This window comes from Podarcis erhardii (assembly GCF_964252035.2).
Source record: "Podarcis erhardii genome assembly, chromosome: W".
NCBI classification, from domain to species: Eukaryota; Metazoa; Chordata; class Lepidosauria; order Squamata; family Lacertidae; genus Podarcis; species Podarcis erhardii.
The window spans coordinates 28,121,656-28,143,725 of NC_138506.1; the positions used below are offsets into that span (position 1 = coordinate 28,121,656).

A 22,070-nucleotide genomic window follows, 5' to 3' on the forward strand; every position below is an offset into this window, starting at 1 on the left:
AAGAAAAGGAAGGAACAAAACACAATCAATAGGATCATCGTAGAAGGAAAGGAAATGGAGAATCCGAAAGATATCAGAAGAGGACTTGTGGATTTTTATAGGAACTTATATATAAAAAAGGAGAAGAGCAATAATAAAAAAATTGAAGAATTTTTAAGGATGAAAGGGGTGCAGAAGATCCCGACTGATAGAAAAGACCAACTGAATACCCCAATTGAAAATGATGAGATTGATAAAGCAATTAAAGAGTTGAAAAGAGGAAAAACTCCAGGACCAGATGGACTTACGGCAAGATATTATAAGGAAATGAGACATATCTTACTTGGGCCTTTAAGAGAAGTTATGAACAACATTTTGAAGGAAAGAGAAATCCCTGACACTTTGAAAGAAGATCCTTTTATTACATTCATTCCTAAACAAGACTCAGATTTGACACAAGTTAAAAATTATAGGCCAATATCTTTATTGAACAACGATTATAAAATATTTGCAAGCATATTAGCGAAAAGGTTGGAAAAAATATTGCAAGACTATATTCATAAAGATCAAGCAGGTTTTCTACCTGGCAGACAGATGAAAGATAATATAAGAAATATAATAGACATTGTGGAATATCTGACTGCCAGGAATGATAAACAAGCTATGCTAATATTTGTGGACCCTGAAAAGGCCTTTGATAATATATCTTGGGAATTTATGTTGAAGAATTTAGAGATGATGGACTTAGGTCAAGGGATTTTCAATGGTATCAAAGCGATATATACAGAACAAACAGCAAAGTTGATAGTAAATAATGTGCTAACAGAAAAGATTAAAATAGCTAAAGGCACAAGACAGGGTTGTCCTCTGTCACCGCTACTTTTCATCATGGTACTGGAGGTTCTCCTAAGATCAGTAAGGAAAAATGAAAAAATTAAGGGAGTTACAGTTGGTCGAAATGAATACAAAGTCAAAGCATTTGCTGATGATTTGGTTTTAACAGTGGAGGAACCGTTAAAAAGTACCAAAGAAGTACTAGAGGAAATAGAACAAATTGGTAAAATGGCAGGTTTTATTTTGAATAGAAAGAAAACGAAAATGATTGTTAAAAATATGGATCAAGATATGATAGAAATAATGCAACAACAGACTGAGATTGAAGTGGTGAAAAAAGTTAAATACTTGGGAATTTGGGTGACCCCCAAAAATATTGATTTATTTCAAAATAATTATATACCAATGTGGAATGGAATTAAAAGAGATCTAGAGGTGTGGGGAAGGATGAAATTATCATTCTGGGGAAGAATGTCAATGATAAAGATGAGTGTTTTGCCGAAAATGTTATTTTTATTCCAGACAATTCCGGTTTTAAAACAGGCAACTATATTTAAAGATTGGCAAAAAATAATTTCAAGATATATCTGGCAGGGCAAGAAGCCTAGAATAAAATTTAAATTGTTGACAGATGCGAAAGAAAGAGGAGGCTTGAAATTATATTACGAAGCATCTTGCCTCTGTTGGTTAAAGGAGTGGGTGAAATTAGAAAATACGGAATTGTTGGACTTGGAAGGATTTGATAATAGATTTGGATGGCACGCTTATTTATGGTATGATAAGAAAAAAGTTCATAAAGGTTTTGCAAGCCACATATTTCGAAGATCTCTGATAGAAGTATGGGATAGGTATAAAAACCTATTAGAAGCAAAAATACCCCATTGGTTATCATCTTTAGAAGTTATGAGTGTGAAAAAAATTAACATGAAAGGGGGGTGGATAACTTACGGGGATTTGATTATTAAAGAAGAGGGAAAATGGAAGTTAAAACCATATGAGAATGTCAAGGAATATGTTAATGATTGGTTGCATTACTATCAGATTAATGAAATGTTTAAAAAAGAGTTAAAAGAGAGAGGCTTTTCGGAAAAAGAGTCAAAGTTTCAAAAAGAAATAGTGAGTAATGAAATTAAAAACCTGTCAAAAATGTATAAATTGTTGCTAGAATGGCATACTAAAGATGAAGAGGTAAAATCAGTAATGATTCAATGGGCCAGGGATTTTGGGTATAATATACAATTTGATGAGTGGAATAAATTATGGAATGAAAGGATAAAATTTACAGCCTGTACTGCACTGAAAGAAAATGTGATGAAGATGGTTTATAGATGGTATATCACTCCAGTAAAACTAGCAAAATTGTATAAAGTAAGTAATAAATGTTGGAAATGTAAAGAAAAAGAAGGAATATTTTACCATATGTGGCGGGAGTGTAATAAGGTTAAAGTATTCTGGGAACAGATATATAATGAGTTGAAAAAGATGTTGAAATATACATTTGCTAAAAAACCAGAAGCTTTTTTGTTAGGAATGTTTGGAAATGAAATAAATAGAAAAGATCAGAAATTATTTCTATATGCAGTGACGGCAGCAAGGATACTACTGGCCCAAAAATGGAAACAGGAGGAACTACCATCTATAGAAGAGTGGAGGATGAAATTAACAAACTACGCAGAACTAGATAAATTAACAGTCCGAAACCAACGAGATCACAAGTTCACTGAGGACTGGAGTAAATTTGTCAATTATATGAAAAGCATATGTGATGAACAAATAACGTTTGTGGGTTTACAGGAAGCTTTGTGAAGAAATATGTATAGAAACATTGTAAAAAAGGGAAGAGGGGGAGTAGGTGGATTTTAAGATAAAAGACAATGACAAATTTTGAACTTGCAGTATAAAGACGAGAACACGGATGAACTGATGGAAGTCAAAAATATGTATTTGTGATTGTATTGAAAATGTATGACTAAAAATTCTTTTTTATTTGAAATTTTAAAAAAATCATAAAAAAAGAAACTTGGAAAAGGGACTCAATGGTGCGATCGGATTCTGACAGCTTGGTCAGAAATAGCTTCCCAGGCTCCAAGAAACACCCCTCCATTTCCTGAACAGAGAAGATGATCAGATGGGTAACAATTGCCATCTGATGGGTAACACTTGCCAAAGTGCATCAATATATATGTATTAGAAAAATGTGTCACATAAGTGAAAAATAAAATGAAAATGCACATAAGGGGGAATTTCTTGCATAAAACTATACAGTCAAAACTGAACACAAAACATTTAGAGAGATCTGTACTAAAACAGTAACATATTTTCATGAGGATTTAAAGCAAAAACTCACAAATTGTTGCAAAAAGTGGAAAACTGAATTTAAGATAGGAAGAAATGAGAAACGGAGAGAACTGAGCTTTATTTCTTTATTACATTTACATCCCACCTTTCCTCCAAGAAGCTCAATGTGGTGTACATGGTTCTCCTCCTCCCCATTTTATCTTCACTGCAACAACCCTGTGAGTTACGTTACGCTGAGAGTGAGTGGCTGGCCCAAGGTCACCTCCATGGCCAAGTGGATAAAATTGAACCCTAGTCTTCCAGGTCCTAGACCAGCACTCAAGCCACTACACCACATTGGCTTCACATTGCAAATGGACAGATTATCCCATCCCTAGTACTATCAATAGTGATGTACTAAAGTAGTGAAGAGGGCTGCCTACCTTCCCAACGCGTGCCAATTCCTGCCGTAGCGTCACCACCATCTCTTCGTAACGGCACCTCCTGTTGGTTTCTGTTTCCCTCACTGAGCAGCAAACACAGTCACAAGGCTTTGTTTTGCATTCCACAGTCAGAGTTGCTGTTGGGTTCCCACGGGAATGGGAGACTGGATGTGACGTTCACTGGTTTCCTGTTTTTCCCTGTTCTCTCGGTGTTCTTTTTCCCCGAGAGGAGTTGCTTCTCTGCTCTCGCAGAGGAAAGATGCATGTTTGTATTCTCTCAGCATAGAAGTGTAAATAAAGTTAAGAATGTGGCACATACTGCTCATCCTTCCGCTGTGTGTGTGACGACGCTCTGCTTCTGGCTCCAGATAAGATGAGCCAGTATCAGCTTCAACTTCAGGTGGGCAGAAGCTGGTCTAAAAATCTCACATTTTTGGTTATGGGCCCAGAAGTCTATGCGTATATTGAATATAAATGCTCCGTCCAGTCACGCTTCCTCTGGGCAGCTCTGCTTGGAAGCGCTGACCTGGCAGGATAGCAGAGTAAATGCAGCGGTCCTGAGTCCATGTGAGAAAGGGATAAATTAAGTCCAAAGACAGATCGGTTCTTATCTCTAGAAGTGTTTATTTACAAGCCATAAATCAGTCTCTTTCCCGTCAGAAGCCTCCGCCATTCCGGCATCTCTCCGTGCTTCCAAAAGCACACAGACTCACAGCCTCTCCGTTGAGCTGTGTCTCTCAGTCAGAACCGAAAGCAACTCTCACAGACAAAGCCTGTGACGTACGGCCCTGCTTCAGGCCCCTCCCAGATGCAGGACACCACGGAGTTTTAACCCTGTCTGTTCCAAACTCCACAAAGTCGAATCGGACTGCCGGCAGAGGAACAGAGAGACGGATTGGTGTTATCTGCTCTGCGCGTCAAGATGATTGATGAGAGGTATGTGCTCATGCTCCGGGCAGCCTGCCAACTCCTAATTAATGGCTTAATGGCTGGACTTTGAACTTTTAAAGCCGTTTGCCGTGGCACAGGCTCACAGGCAGAGGTTTGGAAAAAAAGTACTTTTAAAAGTGCTTTTGGAATGAAGCTGCAGTAAACACAGACGCAGCTTGATTTAAAGCAGCAGAGATGGCTAATGCAGGACTGGCCAATGCTTTTGGGATTCCTAAGCTCAATAAAAAGAATTACGCGAACTGGGTTCTCTATGCAGAGGCTATTCTGCGAAAAGAAGGTCTGTTTACAGTTATTTCAGACGCCCCCCCCCCCAGCTCCAATAACAGATGAATGGGCAGCTAAGGATTCCAAAGCAAGGGGAACTCTTACATTGATAGTCTCCCCAGAAGAGCTCTGTCTGTTGCGTGATAAGACCTCAGCCAGAGAAATTTGGGACACTTTGAGAGATTCTCATTTGAGAACAGAGGCTGGTGCTTCTTTGTTCTACTATGCCAAGCTGCATGATATGGCACTTGCTGAAGGTGCAGATGTGCGTACACATCTGATGGAGATGCAGAATCTGAGACATGAGCTGCAACAGAGAGGACTCACTTTTCCAGAGGCTGTGTATTCCTTCATGATACTACATTCTTTGGGTTCAAGTTGGGAGTCCGTTGCCACTCAGATTGCTGTTCAGCCAACTGCTCAGATCACAGTAGCGCATGTTACTGCCGTGATTCTGAATGAAGCAGACCGCCGAAGTGCTAGCTGCATGGGTAAGGGGGAGTCTTCACAGACGTCATCCCAGAATGCAGTGGAACCACCAGATGGCGCCAAAGCTGTGAAGGCAGTGAAATGCTACTCGTGTGGACGTCTAGGCCATATGAAGAGGGAATGCAGATATCCCAGGGCCAAGACAGAGCAGCGCAGCGAAAGCTCATCGCGCAAAAAAGGCAAAGGCAAAGGCAAAGGTCCGGTGTCCAGGACAACGCAGCAAAGGGCAATGGTCTCACGCTTCACTCCAAAGGTTGCAAAGGTCCAGAAGACGTCTAGATCTTTCTTCGTGGTGGATACGGGCGCAACGCAACGCACCACTTATGCAACGATAAGCGACTGTTCGTGTCTTTTACACCGCAGGAAGGTGCGATTCACCAGGCGGATGACCACACAATCCCCAGTCAAGGCTACGGAACTGTTGTTCTTCACAGTTTGGACTTGTTGATACAAGATGTGCTCTACATTCCAGATGCCACACACAATCTACTCAGTGTTGCGCAGCTGAATGAACGGAACATTGACGTTTCCTTCAAGAACAAGAAGTGCACCATCACAAAGAAAAACGATTATGTATTGCCTGCTGAATATGTTGATATTCAGTGTGCCAGTGTGGTGTAGTGGTTAAGAGCAGTGGACTCGTAATCTGGGGAACCGGGTTCGAGTCTCCGCTCCTCCCCATGCAGCTGCTGGGTGACCTTGGGCCAGTCACGCTTATCTCAAGTCTCTCAGCCCCACTCACCCCACAGAGTGTTTGTTGTGGGGGAGGAAGGGAAAGGAGAATGTTAGCCGCTTTGAGACTCCTTAAAGGGAGTGAAAGGCGGGATATCAAATCCAAACTCTTCTTCTTCTTCTTCTTGATCATTTGTTTGTTTTGTATTTTGATGATGATGTGCAGGATGAAACTGTTGCATTGCAGGTTCTAACAAAGGTTTGCATGCAGGATGTATTCATGATTATCACAGGAAATTTGGTCATTTACATTTTGAGGCAGTATCTAAAATGCCTGCCTTGGTTGAAGGTATGACTATTAAACCCTGCAGGTACCACATGAAGTGTAAGGCATGCGCAGCAAACAAGGTGAAAATGGCTGCAAAAGGTAAGGTGTCTAGTAGGCAAGCTACAGAACCATACCAGGTTGTTCATGCTGATTTGGTTGGTCCACTATCGCCCTCTTTGGGTGGAAACAGGTACTTCATGGTTCTCATTGATGCATTTTCCAGGTATATTTATGTGTACAATCTCAAGCAGAAATGAGAGGCTTTTCCAAGGTTCAAGGGATTCTGTGCTTGGTTGGAAAATGTGCGTGGTAAGAAAATAAAGACTCTTTTCTCTGATCGTGGGGGGGGGATTCACTTCTCAGCAGTTTGAGGCTTTTCTGACTGAGAAAGGAATTCAACACGATTTGTCTAGTCCTCGCTCGCCATGGCAGAATGGACTTTGCGAGAGGGCAAATTAGACATTGCTTCAAGGGTTAAAAACCTTGCTGCATGATGCAAATCTTCCAGAGAGTTATTGGGCTGAATCTCTCTCTTGTTTTGTTTACAGTTATAATCACAGGTTATCTTCAGCGATTGGTTGTACCCCCTATGAGAAGATGTTTGGCAAGAAACCTTACATCAAACACATGAGAATTTTTGGTTCTGACATGTGGGTTTACACACCACAAAGCTCCAAGTTAGGCAAGCGTGGATTGCATGGTATCTTTCTAGGTTATCAGAAAGGTTCTTACAGAATAATGATGACTGACTCTAAGACAATTAGGCTCACAAGAAGTGTTGAGTACAATGCCAAGTGGGGGGAGAATGTGGGAATTTTCCAATGTTATCCTGATGACAGTGATGAGACTGAGGATAGGCAACAGCAAAAGCAGCAGCAACAGCCACAGCTGCCGCAACAACCCACACCCACTGATGAAGGTCCTGATTCTGAGTCTGAAACTGAATCGGGTGATTCAGAGGATTTCAAGAGTGCGAAAGCCTCTATGCGACCCTCTGAAAGCTCTGATCAAGAATTGGAGGAACCATTGTTCACTATAGGTCACTTTTCTCCTAAGAAGGAAGAGGAGAGTGTTGAAGACCTACGGCTAATTCACAGGTCACAAAGAGCCACAAAAGGCAGACCTCCAAAGAGATTTCTTATTCACTTAAAGATTGTGAATGGTTGTTACAATTGTGCAAAGACATGAAAATTCCTGTCAAATGTCCAATCCAGGTTTACCAGGACAACAAAGCATGTTTGGCTTTGCTGAATTCTGAAGGTTGTAAGCAAAGCACGAAGCATTTGCAATTGAAACTGCAACATGCTAGGGAACGTATTCAGAAGGAACTCGTAACGGTTTCCTATATGCCAGGTAATGAAATTCCTGCTGATGTATTGTCCAAGATTGTATCAAGGGATCGACACTGTACCTATGTGCAGAAGTTGGGTTTGCACTGATATTGTATGAACACGCTGCCCAGTGATGTTCACAGAAAGGGGGAGGATGTTGGTTTCTGTTTCCCTCACTGAGCAGCAAACACAGTCACAAGGCTTTGTTTTGCATTCCACAGTCAGAGTTGCTGTTGGGTTCCCACGGGAATGGGAGACTGGATGTGACGTTCACTGGTTTCCTGTTTTTCCCTGTTCTCTCGGTGTTCTTTTTTCCGAGAGGAGTTGCTTCTCTGCTCTCGCAGAGGAAAGATGTATGTTTGTATTCTCTCAGCATAGAAGTGTAAATAAAGTTAAGAATGTGGCACATACTGCTCATCCTTCCGCTGTGTGTGACGACGCTCTGCTTCTGGCTCCAGATAAGATGAGCCAGTATCAGCTTCAGCTTCAGATGGGCAGAAGCTGGTCTAAAAATCTCACACCTCCTGCTCTCTGAGATACGTTCCACAATGTCACTGTTTTTATTCTCAGGAACTGGGAGGGAGGGAGAGAGATTAGACTGTATGCACAGCTGTAGAACTCATGCCAGGCTAGCATAAAGAGAGAGATTACAGACCCTTCTACATTAAAAAATAGTAATGTGTTGTTGTTGTTGTTTTTACAAAACCACTGGGTTAGCTGACATTCCCATGCTGCTAAAGAAGCCTGCCACATTTTAGTTCCGTCTTCAGTTTTATGCACAAGTTCATAGTTACTCATTCTTATATGCTTTGTTACAGTTACTTAAATAAAAGTGGCTTACAGACAATAAAAGGGGGGGGGGGGCTTGACCACAATAGTTCAGGCATTGGTGACTTCAAGATTGGATTACTGCAGTCAACTCTGTGTGGGTTTGAAACTAAAGTTAGTGCAGAATGCTGCAGTATGTTTGTTGACAGGAGGTCCTGTCAGCATATAACACTTCTGCTCAGATAACTGCACTGGTGGCCCATTTGGTAACAGCCTAAGTTCAATGTGTTACTATCGGCAAAACAATTTTGGGTTTTAAAGACTATCACCATCAGGTTGAACTGAGTGTGAGAATGCAGTGGCTACCAGTGCAACTGGCAAGGTATTGGGCAAAAACTGAGCAGTGGTGTTCTGCACTGACTGCAGTTACTGAGCTGTCTTCAAAGGAAGCCCCAAGCAGAGTACTTTGCAGTAGTATAGCTGGTAGTCTGCATAAATGAAAGATACCACATTTGCTAAAAACACTGATTATGGTGCCAGAATTAAATTGGTAAACATTTACTTATGACTTCAGCAAGGCCTCGGACTTCCCGGGCAGCAATAACATTTACACTTTCTTGAGCCTTTAAAAATGCCAGTGTTGCAGCCTCTCTGGAATAGAAACAGAGTGGGAAAAACTTGAAGCAAGAGACATTATTAGAGTTCAAGAACACATTCCAGTCAGGTCAAAACACTTGGGTGAGTGAGGGGTGTGGCCTGGAAAAAGTTCCAAGGGTCAAGTAGAGAGGCCACATTTAGCCAACAGGCCTGACAGCACAGAATAACATCACAATTCTGTTCCTTACTTGTATTGCACTGGATTTTCAGTGATGTCATCATTGGGCATTCCCTCAACCCACATCTGCTGACAATGTGATAAAAACCCATTGCCTGAGCAGGTTTCCACATCCCTCACCACCGGAATTGTTCCTGGGATCTGCGGGAGCTTGTGCTGGGCTATCTTGCTTCTCGCCTCTCCCAGATTGCGCACAAGGTTTATCTAGCCAAAGCCAAAATAAAAATAATTAGACATCGTCCTTTAAAGTGAAAGAGGGCATGCTTATACTCACCAGAAACAGAGTGCACTTGCCAAGCAAAGTTAAGTACTTATGGGTCCCACCCTGATTTAATTCTTCGTAATATTTTGTTGTCATTTTTTAATAGCTAGAATTAAAGCATCTTGTTGAAGGTTAATGAAGTGAAAGTTGGCAAGTGAATAAAGGAGAAAATTGTAAGGCAGGGTTTGAATGGTAATGAGAGGCAAAAAATAAGGGGAAAGATTTTTCCATACAACTTCCAAATTACAATTTTCTCCCTTACAAACATGTATACTAAGATTTCAATTCACCTATGTGATGAAGTGAGCATGAGTCCCCAAAAACCTTGTGTTGGCATTCATCTGTCTTAGGAGACAATAGGGGAGTGTGCCTTTGTGGGTGAAGTCAAACTTTTGGAAGGTTACAGTGCCTGCTATGACTGTAGAGACCAATATGGGAGAGACAGGTTTGTTACAATATTCCGTTCCACCTTTACAGACATGTGGAATTTTTGTATGTCACATGTCTGTTTACACTCCAGCACAGCTTGCTGGGAACTTCCGTTTGTGTATAGCTTTTGCTTATGCTGCTTGCTCTTGGACACGAAAGGGAGAAGACATGTTTTTCCTTTGTCCTGCTGTATGCTAAATAAACTGCTTGTAAATATTCTTTACACAGCCTCTATCTGCCACTTCTGTTGTGTGTTATTTACTCTGCTGATTAGAGCGTGCTCCAGCTTCTGAAGGCTTCTGAAGCTGTGGGTCGCTGTTTGATGCTGAGCCAAGGACCGGAGATTGCCCGGCTACCGGCCAGTGGGCCAGAGCCAGCTGGGGGCCTGCAAATTGCCCCCGATCCCTTGGACACATCCCAACAATAGGGTTATGGGCCCAGATCCACAGTGCTTACACGAGAGTAAGGCTGCTGGTGACTGCTGTGTCAACCCAGCATGGAGAGAGGTATGTGGAGCCAAACTTTCCTGGCCGAGGCTAGAGGGCTTTTGATGTCCGAGCCAAGCAATTAAGGCTGGAGAGAAGCAGGCCGCGTGATTTATGACTTGCTTAGATAAAGCAACTGTGAAGAGAATTCAGTTTCTGGCTATAGTAAAAAGCAGGAATGGATCTCTTACAGGCAACGTCAGATGGGACCCTGTGTCCACGTCTTAATGGACACAATTATCAGACCTGGGCAAGGTACTGCGAGGGTCAACTGTGAAAGCTTGCAGTGTGGTACACTGTGTTAGGATAGTTCTGTTCCACCTTAAAAGGGTCAGGCATGATTGTTGTGCATCACATGCCTGTTTACTCCCAGCACTGCTCGCTGGGAACTTCCGTTTTGTATATAGCTTTTGTTCCGGCTGTTTTCCTGGACACGGAGGCAAGCAGTCATGTTTTTTCTTTGTTCTGAACTACGTTGAATAAAGCTGTAAATATGCTCTTCTGTCTGCATCCTTTCATTGTGGAGACTCTGCTGAAAGGGTGTGCACGGGCCTTGGAATGTCTCTGAGGCTCGTGTCGCTAATTGACTGATGCTGTTCCACGGGAGACTGGTGATCGTCCGGAGATGACTGGGGGCCTGCCTGATGCCTCCGCCTCCCTGGCAGTATCCCAACAATAGGTTATGGGCCCAGATTCACGGCGCTTACAGGAGAGTAAGACTGCTGAAGACTGCGAGAGGTATGTGGAAAAGCGAGGCTTTTCTGTGCTGCGGTAGAGAGTCTTTGAAGTCCGAGCCAACTAATTAGGCCAGCAGAGAGCAAGCAGGCCTCGTAATTTACGACTGCCAAAGATAAGGAGCCTTTGAAGGGAATAAGGCTTATGGCTGAAGTAAAGAGCTGAAATGGATCTTTTACAAGCCTCAGATGGGGCTCCGTGCCCAAAGCTTAATGGCCACAACTATCAGACCTGGGCAAGGTACTGCGAGGGCCAGATGAGAAGGCTTGGTGTGTGGCACACTGTTTCTGAGGACCCTCCCAGCACCTTTGACAGATGAATGGGTGGCACAGGATTCAAGAGCCATGGGAATAATTTTGCTCTCAGTAGCAGCTCGTGTGAGATGTGGGAAGGGCTTCAGGCCTGTCATCTCCGACAAGAGGCTGGGTCTGTGTTGCTTTACTTCAGAAAGCTGCACAGGAAGCGTTTGGAGCCAGGGGAAGACCTTAGAGCCCACATTTTGCATTTGCAGCATCTCAGACAGGAATTGAATCATAGAGGTTTCAATATGCCTGAGTCTCTGTTTGCAATCCTTATCCTGGACTCCCTGGATGAGAGCTATCATGCTGTGGCAAGCCAGCTGGCAACTCTTCCTGCGCAGGACCTCACTGCTACAAAAGTTTTGGTAACTTGCAAAACAAATATGATAGGAGGAATGCAGCTGAGTCAGCTTGTGCGCTTCAGGGGGAGCAGTGTGGGACAGCATTCCAGCCTCCAGGGGGAGCCAAGGCATTGGCAGCTGTGAAGTGCTGGAACTGTGGAAACCAAAGTCATATTCAGAGATGTTGCCCAAAGGCTGAAGCTAAACGAAAGAAGAAGCCTGCAGATGCCCAGAAGCGGAAGGGGGGTGGGAAACCCAGGCCAGTGAAAAACAAGGCTTTGTTTGCTGGCACTGCTTCTCCAAAGGCCAAAGGCAGATTTATCGTGGATTCTGGAGTGACGAGGCACCTTATGAAGAATCAGCACTTGTTTATTTCCTTCACACCTCAAGATGGAGAAATTCAACAGGCTGATGGAAAGACGTTGAGAATTGCAGGAGTCGGGACAGTGAAACTGGCAAGTCTGCACACAACCATCAGCGAAGTACTTTTTGTTCCAGATTCTGCAGACAATTTCCTCAGCGTCCCACAGCTGACTGGGCGAGGCTTTGAGATTTCCTTCAAGAAGAGCGTCTGTGTCATCAGGAAGAGCAAAGAGGACATTTTGCATGTGAAGTTTATAGATGGCTTGTTCTTGATAACTTATGATGTCAATGCTGTTGATGTGTCTAATGTTGAATCTTGTTGTGTTGCACAAACTAACAAAGTTCTTCATGCAGGATGTATTCACAAGGCGCACCAAAAATTTGGTCACATGTCTTGGCAGGCACTGGCCAAGATGCCTGGGTTGGTTCAGGGTTTGAACCAGAAGCCCTGTAAGTTTCACATGAAATGTGTATCTTGTGCAGAAAACAAAGTGAAGGTTGCTCCGAAAGGCAAGGTGTCTAGCAGTCAGGCTTCCAAACCCTACCAGCTAGTCCACGCAGACCTGGTTGGTCCACTTGCACCCTCTTTGGGTGGAGCAAAGTACTTCATGGTTTTAATTGATTCTTTTTCCAGGTACATTCATGTGTTTATGCTCCAGCAGAAGTCAGAAGCGTTTCCTAAGTTCAAGGCGTTCTGTGCTTGGTTGCAGAATGCTCACAATAAAAGCATTGGCTGTTTATTTTCTGATCGAGGCGGTGAATTCACTTCTCAGCAGTTTGAAGCTTTTCTGACTGAGAAGGGAATCCAGCACGGCCTCTCAAGTCCCAGATCTCCATGGGAGAATGGACTTTGCGAGCGAGCAAACCATACTTTGCTTCAAGGCCTAAAAACATTGTTGCATGATGCCAATCTCCCTGAGAAATATTGGGCTGAAGCTTTATCGTGTTTCCTTTATTCCTATAACAGGAGACTGTCACCATCTATTGGTTGTACTTCCTATGAGAAGATGTTTGGTAAGAAACCTTACATCAAACACATGTGAATCATGCCAACTTTGCTGCCACATACACCCGGACAACACCATTACTGGCCCCAACAACATCACACATACCATCTCGGGACTATTTAATTGCTCATCGTCTAACATTGTGTATGCCATAAAATGCCAACAGTGTCCCGGTGGTACATGACCCCAGTCAAACTTGCTAAGATATATCACCTGTCTGATAACAAATGTTGGAAATGTAAAGAGGCGGAAGGGACATTCTTTCACCTCTGGTGGACTTGCCCGAAAGTGAAGGCCTTTTGGGAGATGATTCATAATGAACTAAAAAAGGTACTTAGATATACCTTACCTAAGAAACCGGAGGCCTTTCTTCTGGGCATTGTGGACCAGAGAGTACCTAAGAAAGATAGAACTTTTTTAATGTATGCTACCACAGCAGCAAGGATCCTGATTGCTAAGCATTGGAAGACACAAGATTTACCCACGCTGGAGGAATAGCAGATGCAGTTGATGGACTATATGGAACTGGCTGAAATGACTGGCAGAATCCGAGACTTGGGAGAAGAAACAATTGAGGAGGACTGGGGAAAATTTAAAGACTATTTGAAAAAACATTACAAGTTGTATGAATGTTAAAAAATGCTCTTTTTAGAAATTCTTGCTTCAGCATTGGTAAATTAATGAAATGGAAATTAAGGTACAAGAAGCTAAAGGTGGAATAATGAAATAACTTTATTATGTTTAAGTTAAAACATATAAGATTTGGGTTACAATAGTTTTGAAATTAGGCAACATGATAAAATGAAAGATACAATAAGTTTGGAAATAAGTTAACAAATTGCTGATATTTTGTATTACAGAGAATGCAGGGTTTGGAGGATGTGGGGAAGTCCAATAGATGTGTTGGAAAAAAGGATTATGGAAATTTGTAATTTCTCTATTGTATTTCTCTATCTATGTCTTTATTTCTTTTTTCTGTACTTCATAAACTTAATAAAAATATTATATATAAAAAAAAAACTACAGGACACTGGGAAAAAAAAAATGCCAACAGTGTCCTTCAGCTCTCTATATTGGACAAACAGGCCAGACCTTACGCCAAAGAATAAACGGACATAAATCAGACATCAGGAATCACAAGACAGAGAAACCAGTAGGAGAACATTTCAATCTCCCAGGACATTCTATACAAGATCTCAAAGTAGCTGTTTTACTACAAAGGAATTTCAGAAATAGACTGGAAAGAGAAGCTGCTGAATTACAACTTATCACCAAACTCAAAACAATGGAGAAACCTGGTCTGAACAAAGACCTTGGATTCTTATCTCATTATACATGACAAAGCCATTTTTCACCTTTTCACCCCTTGCTTTTTCCTGTAAGACCTATTGCAGTCGTTAAGAGTCGTCAACAGGCTCATCACAGCTATCTGCCAATCACCCATTCCCACCACCCTTCTGAGTAATACCCCTCCCCACCTTCTCACTATATAGAAGGGTCTGGAAACTTCTGTTTCAGTGTATCTGAAGAAGTGTGCATGCACACGAAAGCTCATACCAAGAACTGACTTAGTTGGTCTTTAAGGTGCTACTGGAAGGAATTTGTTTTGATGTGAATCTTTGGTTCCCACATGTGGGTACATACAACACAGAGCAGCAAGCTTGGGAAGCGTGGGGCACATGGTTTGTTCATGGGGTACAAAAAAGGTGACTGACTCAAAGTCCATTAGGTTCACAAAGAGTGTTGAGTACAATCCTAAGGGGGGGATGTGGGAATTATCCAGAGTCACTCAGAAGAAGATGATAAGGTAGCAGAGGAAGGTGAGGATGATGATCAGAGTTCGGATTCCACTTCATTGGGCAGTGCTGCTGCTGATGTCAGCGACAGCGATGAGACTACAAGAGAGCTAAGGCCTCACTCAGACCATCTGATGGGTCTGACACTGAACTAGAAGAACCACTGTTCACCATTGGCCACTTTTCTCCTAAGAAAGAGGACATGAGTGCTGAAGGCTTGCGTCTAGTATGCAGATCTGAAAGGGCCACTGTCAGGGAACTGCCATCAGAACAGGGGTGGGAAACAGAGGGGCAGTTGTGTTACAGGGAGCCTCCGAAAATCTTGCGAAGCAATTCCTCTTCCGGTGATGAGGAAAGCCCCACCTCCAGTGGGGAAGAGATAAAAGGACAAGAGGATGTTGGTGGGAGCCTCAGCACTGCTCCTGGCCAAGCCGGCCAGGAGGGAAGCACATCCCTTCCGTCGCTCACCCTGTGCAGAAGTCTAAAGTGCAAAGAGGGAAGGAAAAGGCTGGGAGTTACGAGACTTTTATGTTGGGGGAGGTCCAGGAAACAACCACTCCCAGATTCTGCTAGAGATTGAGGCAGACATGCACTGTAAATCGTTCTGCACTGTAAATCGTTTTGCACCAAATAAAACCTGTAAAAGACAGGTGGGAGTCCTGCCTGGTTACTCATGAGCAACCACCCTTGCCATCTGACAGCAATCTGGGAGCCTTTGAGGTTGCTCGTGGGTAGCAGCACGGAAAGACATGATGAGTCATACTTAGAAGGGATCTGCAGGCGGAGGCGCTGAGGAAGAGGAGGCACAGAATGTAGCATCCCTGGCACAGAGGAACAGGGAGCTGGAGGTGCACATCGCCGAGCTTGCAGCTAGGCTTGAGGAGCGCAGAGCGCAGGACCAGCAGGTCACAACCACTCCAGTTGGGGGGAAAGTACCATCGCTGGTGAGCAAGTTTGGTGGGAACTCCCAAGACTACCTGGTGTTTAAGACTGAGATTAAATACGTGTTGGACTTGCAAAAAAAGGGAGTTTGAAAATGATGAGGAGAGGGTGGCATTTGTAATTGGACACTTGGAAGGCTCGGCACGGGAATGGGTGAGGCCCCTGATAGTAGCATGGAACGATGCCCTTCAGGACTTAGCAAAATTTTATCAGGCGATGGATGCAATGTTTTCCAGCGAGATTCAGGGGGATGTCACTCAGCAGGAATTACTTGTGGAGTTTGGAACTGACAGGGTTAAAACTCCGTGGTGTCCTGTATCTGGGAGGAGCTTGACGCAGAGAAGTGAGTCACAGTCTGTGTCACTGTTCAGACTTGCTTTCGCTTCTGCCTGAGACACAGCTCAGCTCCGAGGCTGCAGGCTGTTTGTGTGCTTTTGGAGCACGGGAAAGATGCCGGAAAGCTCCGATGGAATGAGACTGATTTATGGCTTGTAAATAAACGCTTCTAGAGATAAGAACCGAACTGTCTCTGGACTTGATTTATCCCTTTTCTCACACGGACTCAGGACCGCTGCTACTCTGCTATCCTGCCAGGTCAGCTCACAGCAGAGCCCACACAGGGAAGAGTGGCTGGACGCAGGATTTATTTATTTACACACGAATATTACTGTCACTTAAGCAGGGGTCTCTGACTGTCCAGAGCTATTGGTAGCGCTTTGCAATGCTAGTGCAAAAGTTGGGCTGGGATTTATCGCCCGAACCCATGCAAGCACTTTTTAAGGCAGGCTTAAGTTTAGACATGAAAGATGAGCTCTCCAGAGGTCCTCGGCCATGATCAATGGATGAGCTAACCAAGGCAGCGTTAGCCATTGGGGTGGGGTAAGAGGCGCACGCACAGGAAAGGCGGGAGCATTTCCATGGCAACCGCTTTCCTGAAATGCCAGTGGGGGCTTCACACAGACTGCCGCAAGCAGAGCCCATGGAAATCGATGTAGCCTGCAAGCGGGAGATTTCAAACACTGACGTCCCCAAGAAAAAGGAGGGAAAGGCTTGGAAGTCAGCCAAAAAGTGCTTCCTCTGCCAACGCCCTGGGCATTTTGCCAAGGCTTGTCCACAACGCAAAGGCTGGCAAGGAATGGTGGGGGCAGTGGCCAAGGAGGAGGAGGGAGAGAAGCCTCAAGTGCAGGGAAATGAAAGAGCCTGGCTGCAAACAAGCAGGGGCAGCAGTCAGACGAGCGACCAGTAGAAATGCCCCGACCGTACCCCCCCCCCAAGGCGGGCATAGCAGTCAAGGTGGTGCTGGCGCTCCCTAATGGCCACCCGATGGAAGTCCAAGCTTTAATCGACTTGGGAGCAAGTACCAACTTTTTCAGCAGAGACTTTTTTTTTTTTTGAAGCTCAAGTAGGATAGTTTTATTGTAGGTCCTTTTATTTATTTTTTTAAAAAAATATTTATTAAGATTTTTAAATACAAGTATAAACATAATAACCAATATAACATGTATCGCAGCATAATTTCATAACTTCTTTGGACTCCCTCACGTCTCCCGCTCCCACTTACATCATTGTAAATTTTTACCAGCAATTTATCATCTTGTTTACATTCTTGTGCCCCATTCATTTAAATATAGTCTAATAGTTCTCCAGAAGATTTATATTTCTCACTTGTCATCCCAATTCCATCTAATTTAGTGGTGCTCAATTATTTATGATCTAGCATCCTTCTTAACATTCAACCAAATTACAGTATTTTTGCAAATACATCTTAAATTTCTTCCAATCTTCTTCAACCCTCTCCTCTCCCAGGTCTCGGATTCTGCCGGTCATCTCGGCCAGTTCCATATAGTCTATCAGTTGCATCTGCCATTCTTCCAGGGTGGGTAGATCTTGGGTTTTCCAATGCTTAGCGATGAGTATCCTTGCTGCCGTTGTTGCGTACAGGAAAAAAGTTCTGTCCTTCTTTATCACCCTCTGGCCGACAATACCCAGGAGGAAGGCCTCTGGTTTCTTGGGGAAGTATACTTAAATACCTTTTTCAACTCATTATATATCATTTCCCAGAAGGCCTTCACTCTAGGGCAGGTCCACCAGAGGTGAAAGAATGTTCCTTCATTTCCTTTACATTTCCAACATTTGTTGTCAGACAAATGGTATATTTTGGCAAGTTTAACTGGGGTCATGTACCATCTATATATCATTTTCATTACATTTTCCTTCAAAGCATTACATGCAGTGAAGTTCAACCCAGTGGTCCACAACCTTTCCCAGTCTTCAAACATGATGTTATAGCCAATATCCTGTGCCCACTTTATCATAGCCGATTTAACCATTTCGTCTTGTGTGTTCCATTTTAACAGCAAGTTATACATTCTTGAGATTACCTTAGTCTTAGGTTCTAACAATTCTGTTTCCAATTTCGATTTCTCCACCTGGAACCCTAACTTTTTGTCATTTTTAAAGACTTCTTTAATCTGAGCGTAGTGTAGCCAGTCTCGCACTTTATCCTTCATTTTCTCCAAACTCTGCAATTTCCAATTGTCTCCATCTTTTTCTAATATTTCCCAATATTTTGGCCATTTGGCCTCCATATTGGGTCTTTTTCGGGCCTTAGCTTCCAGAGGTGATAGCCACCTTGGAGTTTTGTTTTCCAATAAGTCTTTATATTTTGTCCAGACATTGAACACTGCTTTTCTGACAATATGGTTCTTAAAGGCCTTATTGATCTTAACTTTGTCGTACCTGTCAGGGGTTCAGGGAGAGAGACGCAGAGTGAGGGGGAAGGATTCCAGACTGACGAGGAAGAGGATGACAATGACCCAAGATTGTCCATGAGTCCGTCCAGTGAATCGGAGGACTCCCAAAAGGGAGCCCCTCTGGTCAAGCCAAGGGGAGCTAGAGGGGGAAGCAGTCAGGAGCAGGGAAACGAAGGGGGAACCCCCAGTGGGAGTTGGAGAGCGAGACCGGCTGCTCCGCTGGAACGGAGTGAGGGGGGAGGAGTGACCAGTGTGTCAGAAGGAGCAGAACAGGAAGCAGAGAGGGGAAGGAGATCAGGGCAAAACGTCTTGCCGGAAGGGGAGGAAAGTAGTATTGAGGGGAGTGTAACTGTCGAAAGGAAGGTCAGGAGCAACGTAAGCGCGCCAAGTTCAAAATGGGAGGCGCGCGGAAATGAAGAGAGTCCTGGGGAGGAGCCTGGTCCCAAAGCCCGAAGGAGGGGGGAGGAGGCGGCAGAGGATTCAGCCTCTGGAGAGTCCCGAAGGGAGAGAACACAGGGGGGCAGAAAGACCCTGCGGAAAAGGAAAGAGAGAAAGAGGTGGACCACTACAAGCCTCTTAAACTGGTGTCGAGGCGGGAGTGACTCAGAGGGGACTTCGGCGGTCTAAGGGTAACAGACGTAGGGTCACGGACCTCGGATGTAAAGCTACTAATGTTCTTCAATAAAAGCTTTTGTACATAAGCTGGAGTGGACTTTGGTCTCTTGTGAGCTGGGACCACGGGTGACTCTGACAGTACCATAAGTATGCATGCCAACCAAAAGCATTGTTAAAACCTTCCAAATCTAGTACATCAGTGTCTTCAAGAAGTAGCCAATCTTTTAGCCAGCAGAAAGCTGCGGCCTCGTAGTACAACTTTAAGTCTGGCAGGGCAAAGCCCCCTCTTTCTTTCGCATCAGTTAATATCTTAAACTTAATTCTGGGCTTTTTGCCCTGCCAGACAAACTTAGAGATATCTCTCTGCCACTTCCGGAAGCACTCCGTCTTGTCCACAATCTGTAGTGTTTGAAACAAAAACAACATTTTTGGCAATACATTCATCTTAATAGCAGCAATTCGGCCTAACAAAGAAAGTTTCAATTTTGTCCAACTGTCTAAGTCTCTCTTAATTTCTGACCAACATTTTTCATAGTTATCCTTAAATAGACTCAGATTTTTTGCTGTTATATTTACCCCTAGGTACTTTACTTTTTTAACCACATTTAATTCTGTCTCTCTCTGAAACCGTTCTGACTCTGTATCTGTCAAGTTTTTTTCCAACACCTTGGTTTTCTGTTTGTTTAATTTAAATTCCGCCACCCGACCAAAGTCCTGAATCAATTGTAATACTCTTTTCGTACTAGATTCTGGCTCCTGCAGGGTCAAAACTAGGTCATCTGCAAAAGCTTTAAGTTTATATTGTTTCGCTCCGACCTGAATTCCTTCCACCAACCGGTCCCCTCTAATCATATTCAAGAGCACCTCCAGAACCGAAATAAATAACAAAGGGGAAATAGGGCAGCCTTGTCGTGTTCCTTTTTCGATATTAAACTCTTCTGTAACCACATTGTTAACTATCAATTTAGCCTTTTGTTCTGAGTATATTGCATCAATCCCATTCTCAAAACCCCGTCCCACTCCCATTTCTTTTAGATTTCCCTTCATAAATTTCCAGGAAATATTGTCAAAGGCCTTCTCCGCATCTATAAAAATTAACACTGCTTTTGTATTTATGTCTGTTTGCAAAAGTTCCAAAATATCGATAATGTTCCTTGTATTAGCAAACAAATGTCTACCTGGGAGAAAGCCTGCCTGGTCCTTGTGAATTACTTCATTTAAAACTTTTTTAAGTCTACTTGCCAAAATGTGTGCAAATATTTTGTAATCCACATTTAAAAGAGAGATGGGACGATAGTTCTTAAGTTGTGTCTTTTCAGCTTCCGATTTTGGTATCAATGTGATAAAAGCTTCCTTCCACGATTCCGGCGCCCTCTTCCCCTCCATAATTTCATTGCTAACCTCCATCAGTGGTTGTATCAAATAGTCTTTTAATGTCTTATAGTACTTGGAGGTCAGCCCATCTGGCCCTGGAGATTTGCCCAGTTGCATGTTCTGAATGGCTTGTTCGATCTCTTGTCGTGTTATTTTACAATTCAGGATTGATCTATTTTCTTGTGACAATTTTGGTAGTCCATTTTTTTCCAAAAATTGTTTAATCTCGACCTCGTCTTGCGGCCCTTGAGTATATATTTTTTTAAAATATCTCTGGAAGCACTTTCTAATATCCACAGGGTTCTGAATGTTTCTTCCCTCAATCTCTAAATTTGTAACTGTATTTAATTTTTGTCTCCTCTTTAACTGCCAAGCTAGCAGTTTTCCACATTTATTCGCCGATTCAAAAGTTTTTTGTTTCATTAGTTTAATCTTCCACTCTATTTCCTGGTTTATCAATTTAGAATATTGTGCTTGATGGAGTTTAATTTCTCTCAGAGTCGGCTGTGACTTCAGATTTAATCTTAACTTCTTCTCTAATTCTTTAATTTTCTGCAAAATTTTGTCTTTCCGCTCATTTTGTGTCCTTTTCTTTACAGCATTCTGTTGTATCAAGAACCCCCTCATCACAGCCTTACTTGCATCCCAGATAATCCTTTTTTCCACCGTAGTGTTCAAATTTATCTCAAAATAGTCTTTCAAAACTTTTTGGGCCTTCTTAGTGATCTCCTGGTCTCTAAACAAATTGTCATTCATCTTCCATCTAAAGGAGCCGGTTGGTAGTAGTGTCATGTCCATCTTTACTGCATTATGGTCGGAGCAGGTCTTTGGGCAGATTTCCACCTTTCTAGCCTTAGGTGTCAGACATCTAGATATCCATATTTGGTCAATTCTTGTCCAGGTCAGTTGGGCTTCAGAGAAAAATGTTCCCTCTCTTCCCAAGGGGTTCTTTGTTCTCCAAATGTCAATCAGGTCCATATTGTCTGTCATTTCAAAGAAAGTCTTTGGTAGTCTGCCGTCTTTTGTGACATTTTCGCTTTGTGACTTATCCATGTTAGTTGATACGACCCCGTTCATGTCTCCCATCATGATGATGTTGTTATAGTCCAGATAATCCAGCATAGTCTCATGCAACTTCTTGTAAAATTCCGATTTCCCCTCATTTGGTGCATAGATTCCTAATATCAAAAGCTTCTCTCCTTGATGTTGTATCTCAATTGCCAAAATTCTTCCATGTTCGTCTTTAAATAAAAATTTAGGTGACAGGCTCTCTTTTGCATATATCACCACACCTCTCTTCTTTACTCTGTCCGAAGATATAAATTCCTGGCCGAGTCTTTTGTTTATTAACACTTTTCTGTGGAGCCTGGTCACATGTGTTTCTTGCAGGCAGATGATGTCCAATTGTTCTTTTTTTAATATATGAAAAATTTTCCTCCTTTTTTCCGGAATGTTGCAGCCATTTATATTCCAACTCAAGAGTTGCAGAGACATCCTG

At 43.0% G+C, this 22,070-nt stretch overlaps 1 protein-coding gene across 1 annotated transcript in view; it reads right to left on the bottom strand.

Annotated features, from left to right (window-relative positions):
* Positions 1-855: 855 nt before the first annotated feature.
* Positions 856-22,070, bottom strand: part of LOC309333179 (coiled-coil domain-containing protein 180-like) — a gene marked incomplete at its 3' end in the record, with an annotated part of 135,798 nt that continues 114,583 nt past the window's right edge. Inside the window, exons 3-8 of the mRNA XM_081846579.1 lie at positions 9,182-9,375; positions 8,899-8,987; positions 8,090-8,141; positions 3,534-3,591; positions 2,834-2,920; positions 856-885 (exon numbers count right to left, since the gene is read on the bottom strand). Of these exons, the coding sequence (XP_081702705.1) occupies positions 856-885; positions 2,834-2,920; positions 3,534-3,591; positions 8,090-8,141; positions 8,899-8,987; positions 9,182-9,375 (510 nt within the window). The remainder of the gene's footprint in view (positions 886-2,833; positions 2,921-3,533; positions 3,592-8,089; positions 8,142-8,898; positions 8,988-9,181; positions 9,376-22,070) is intronic.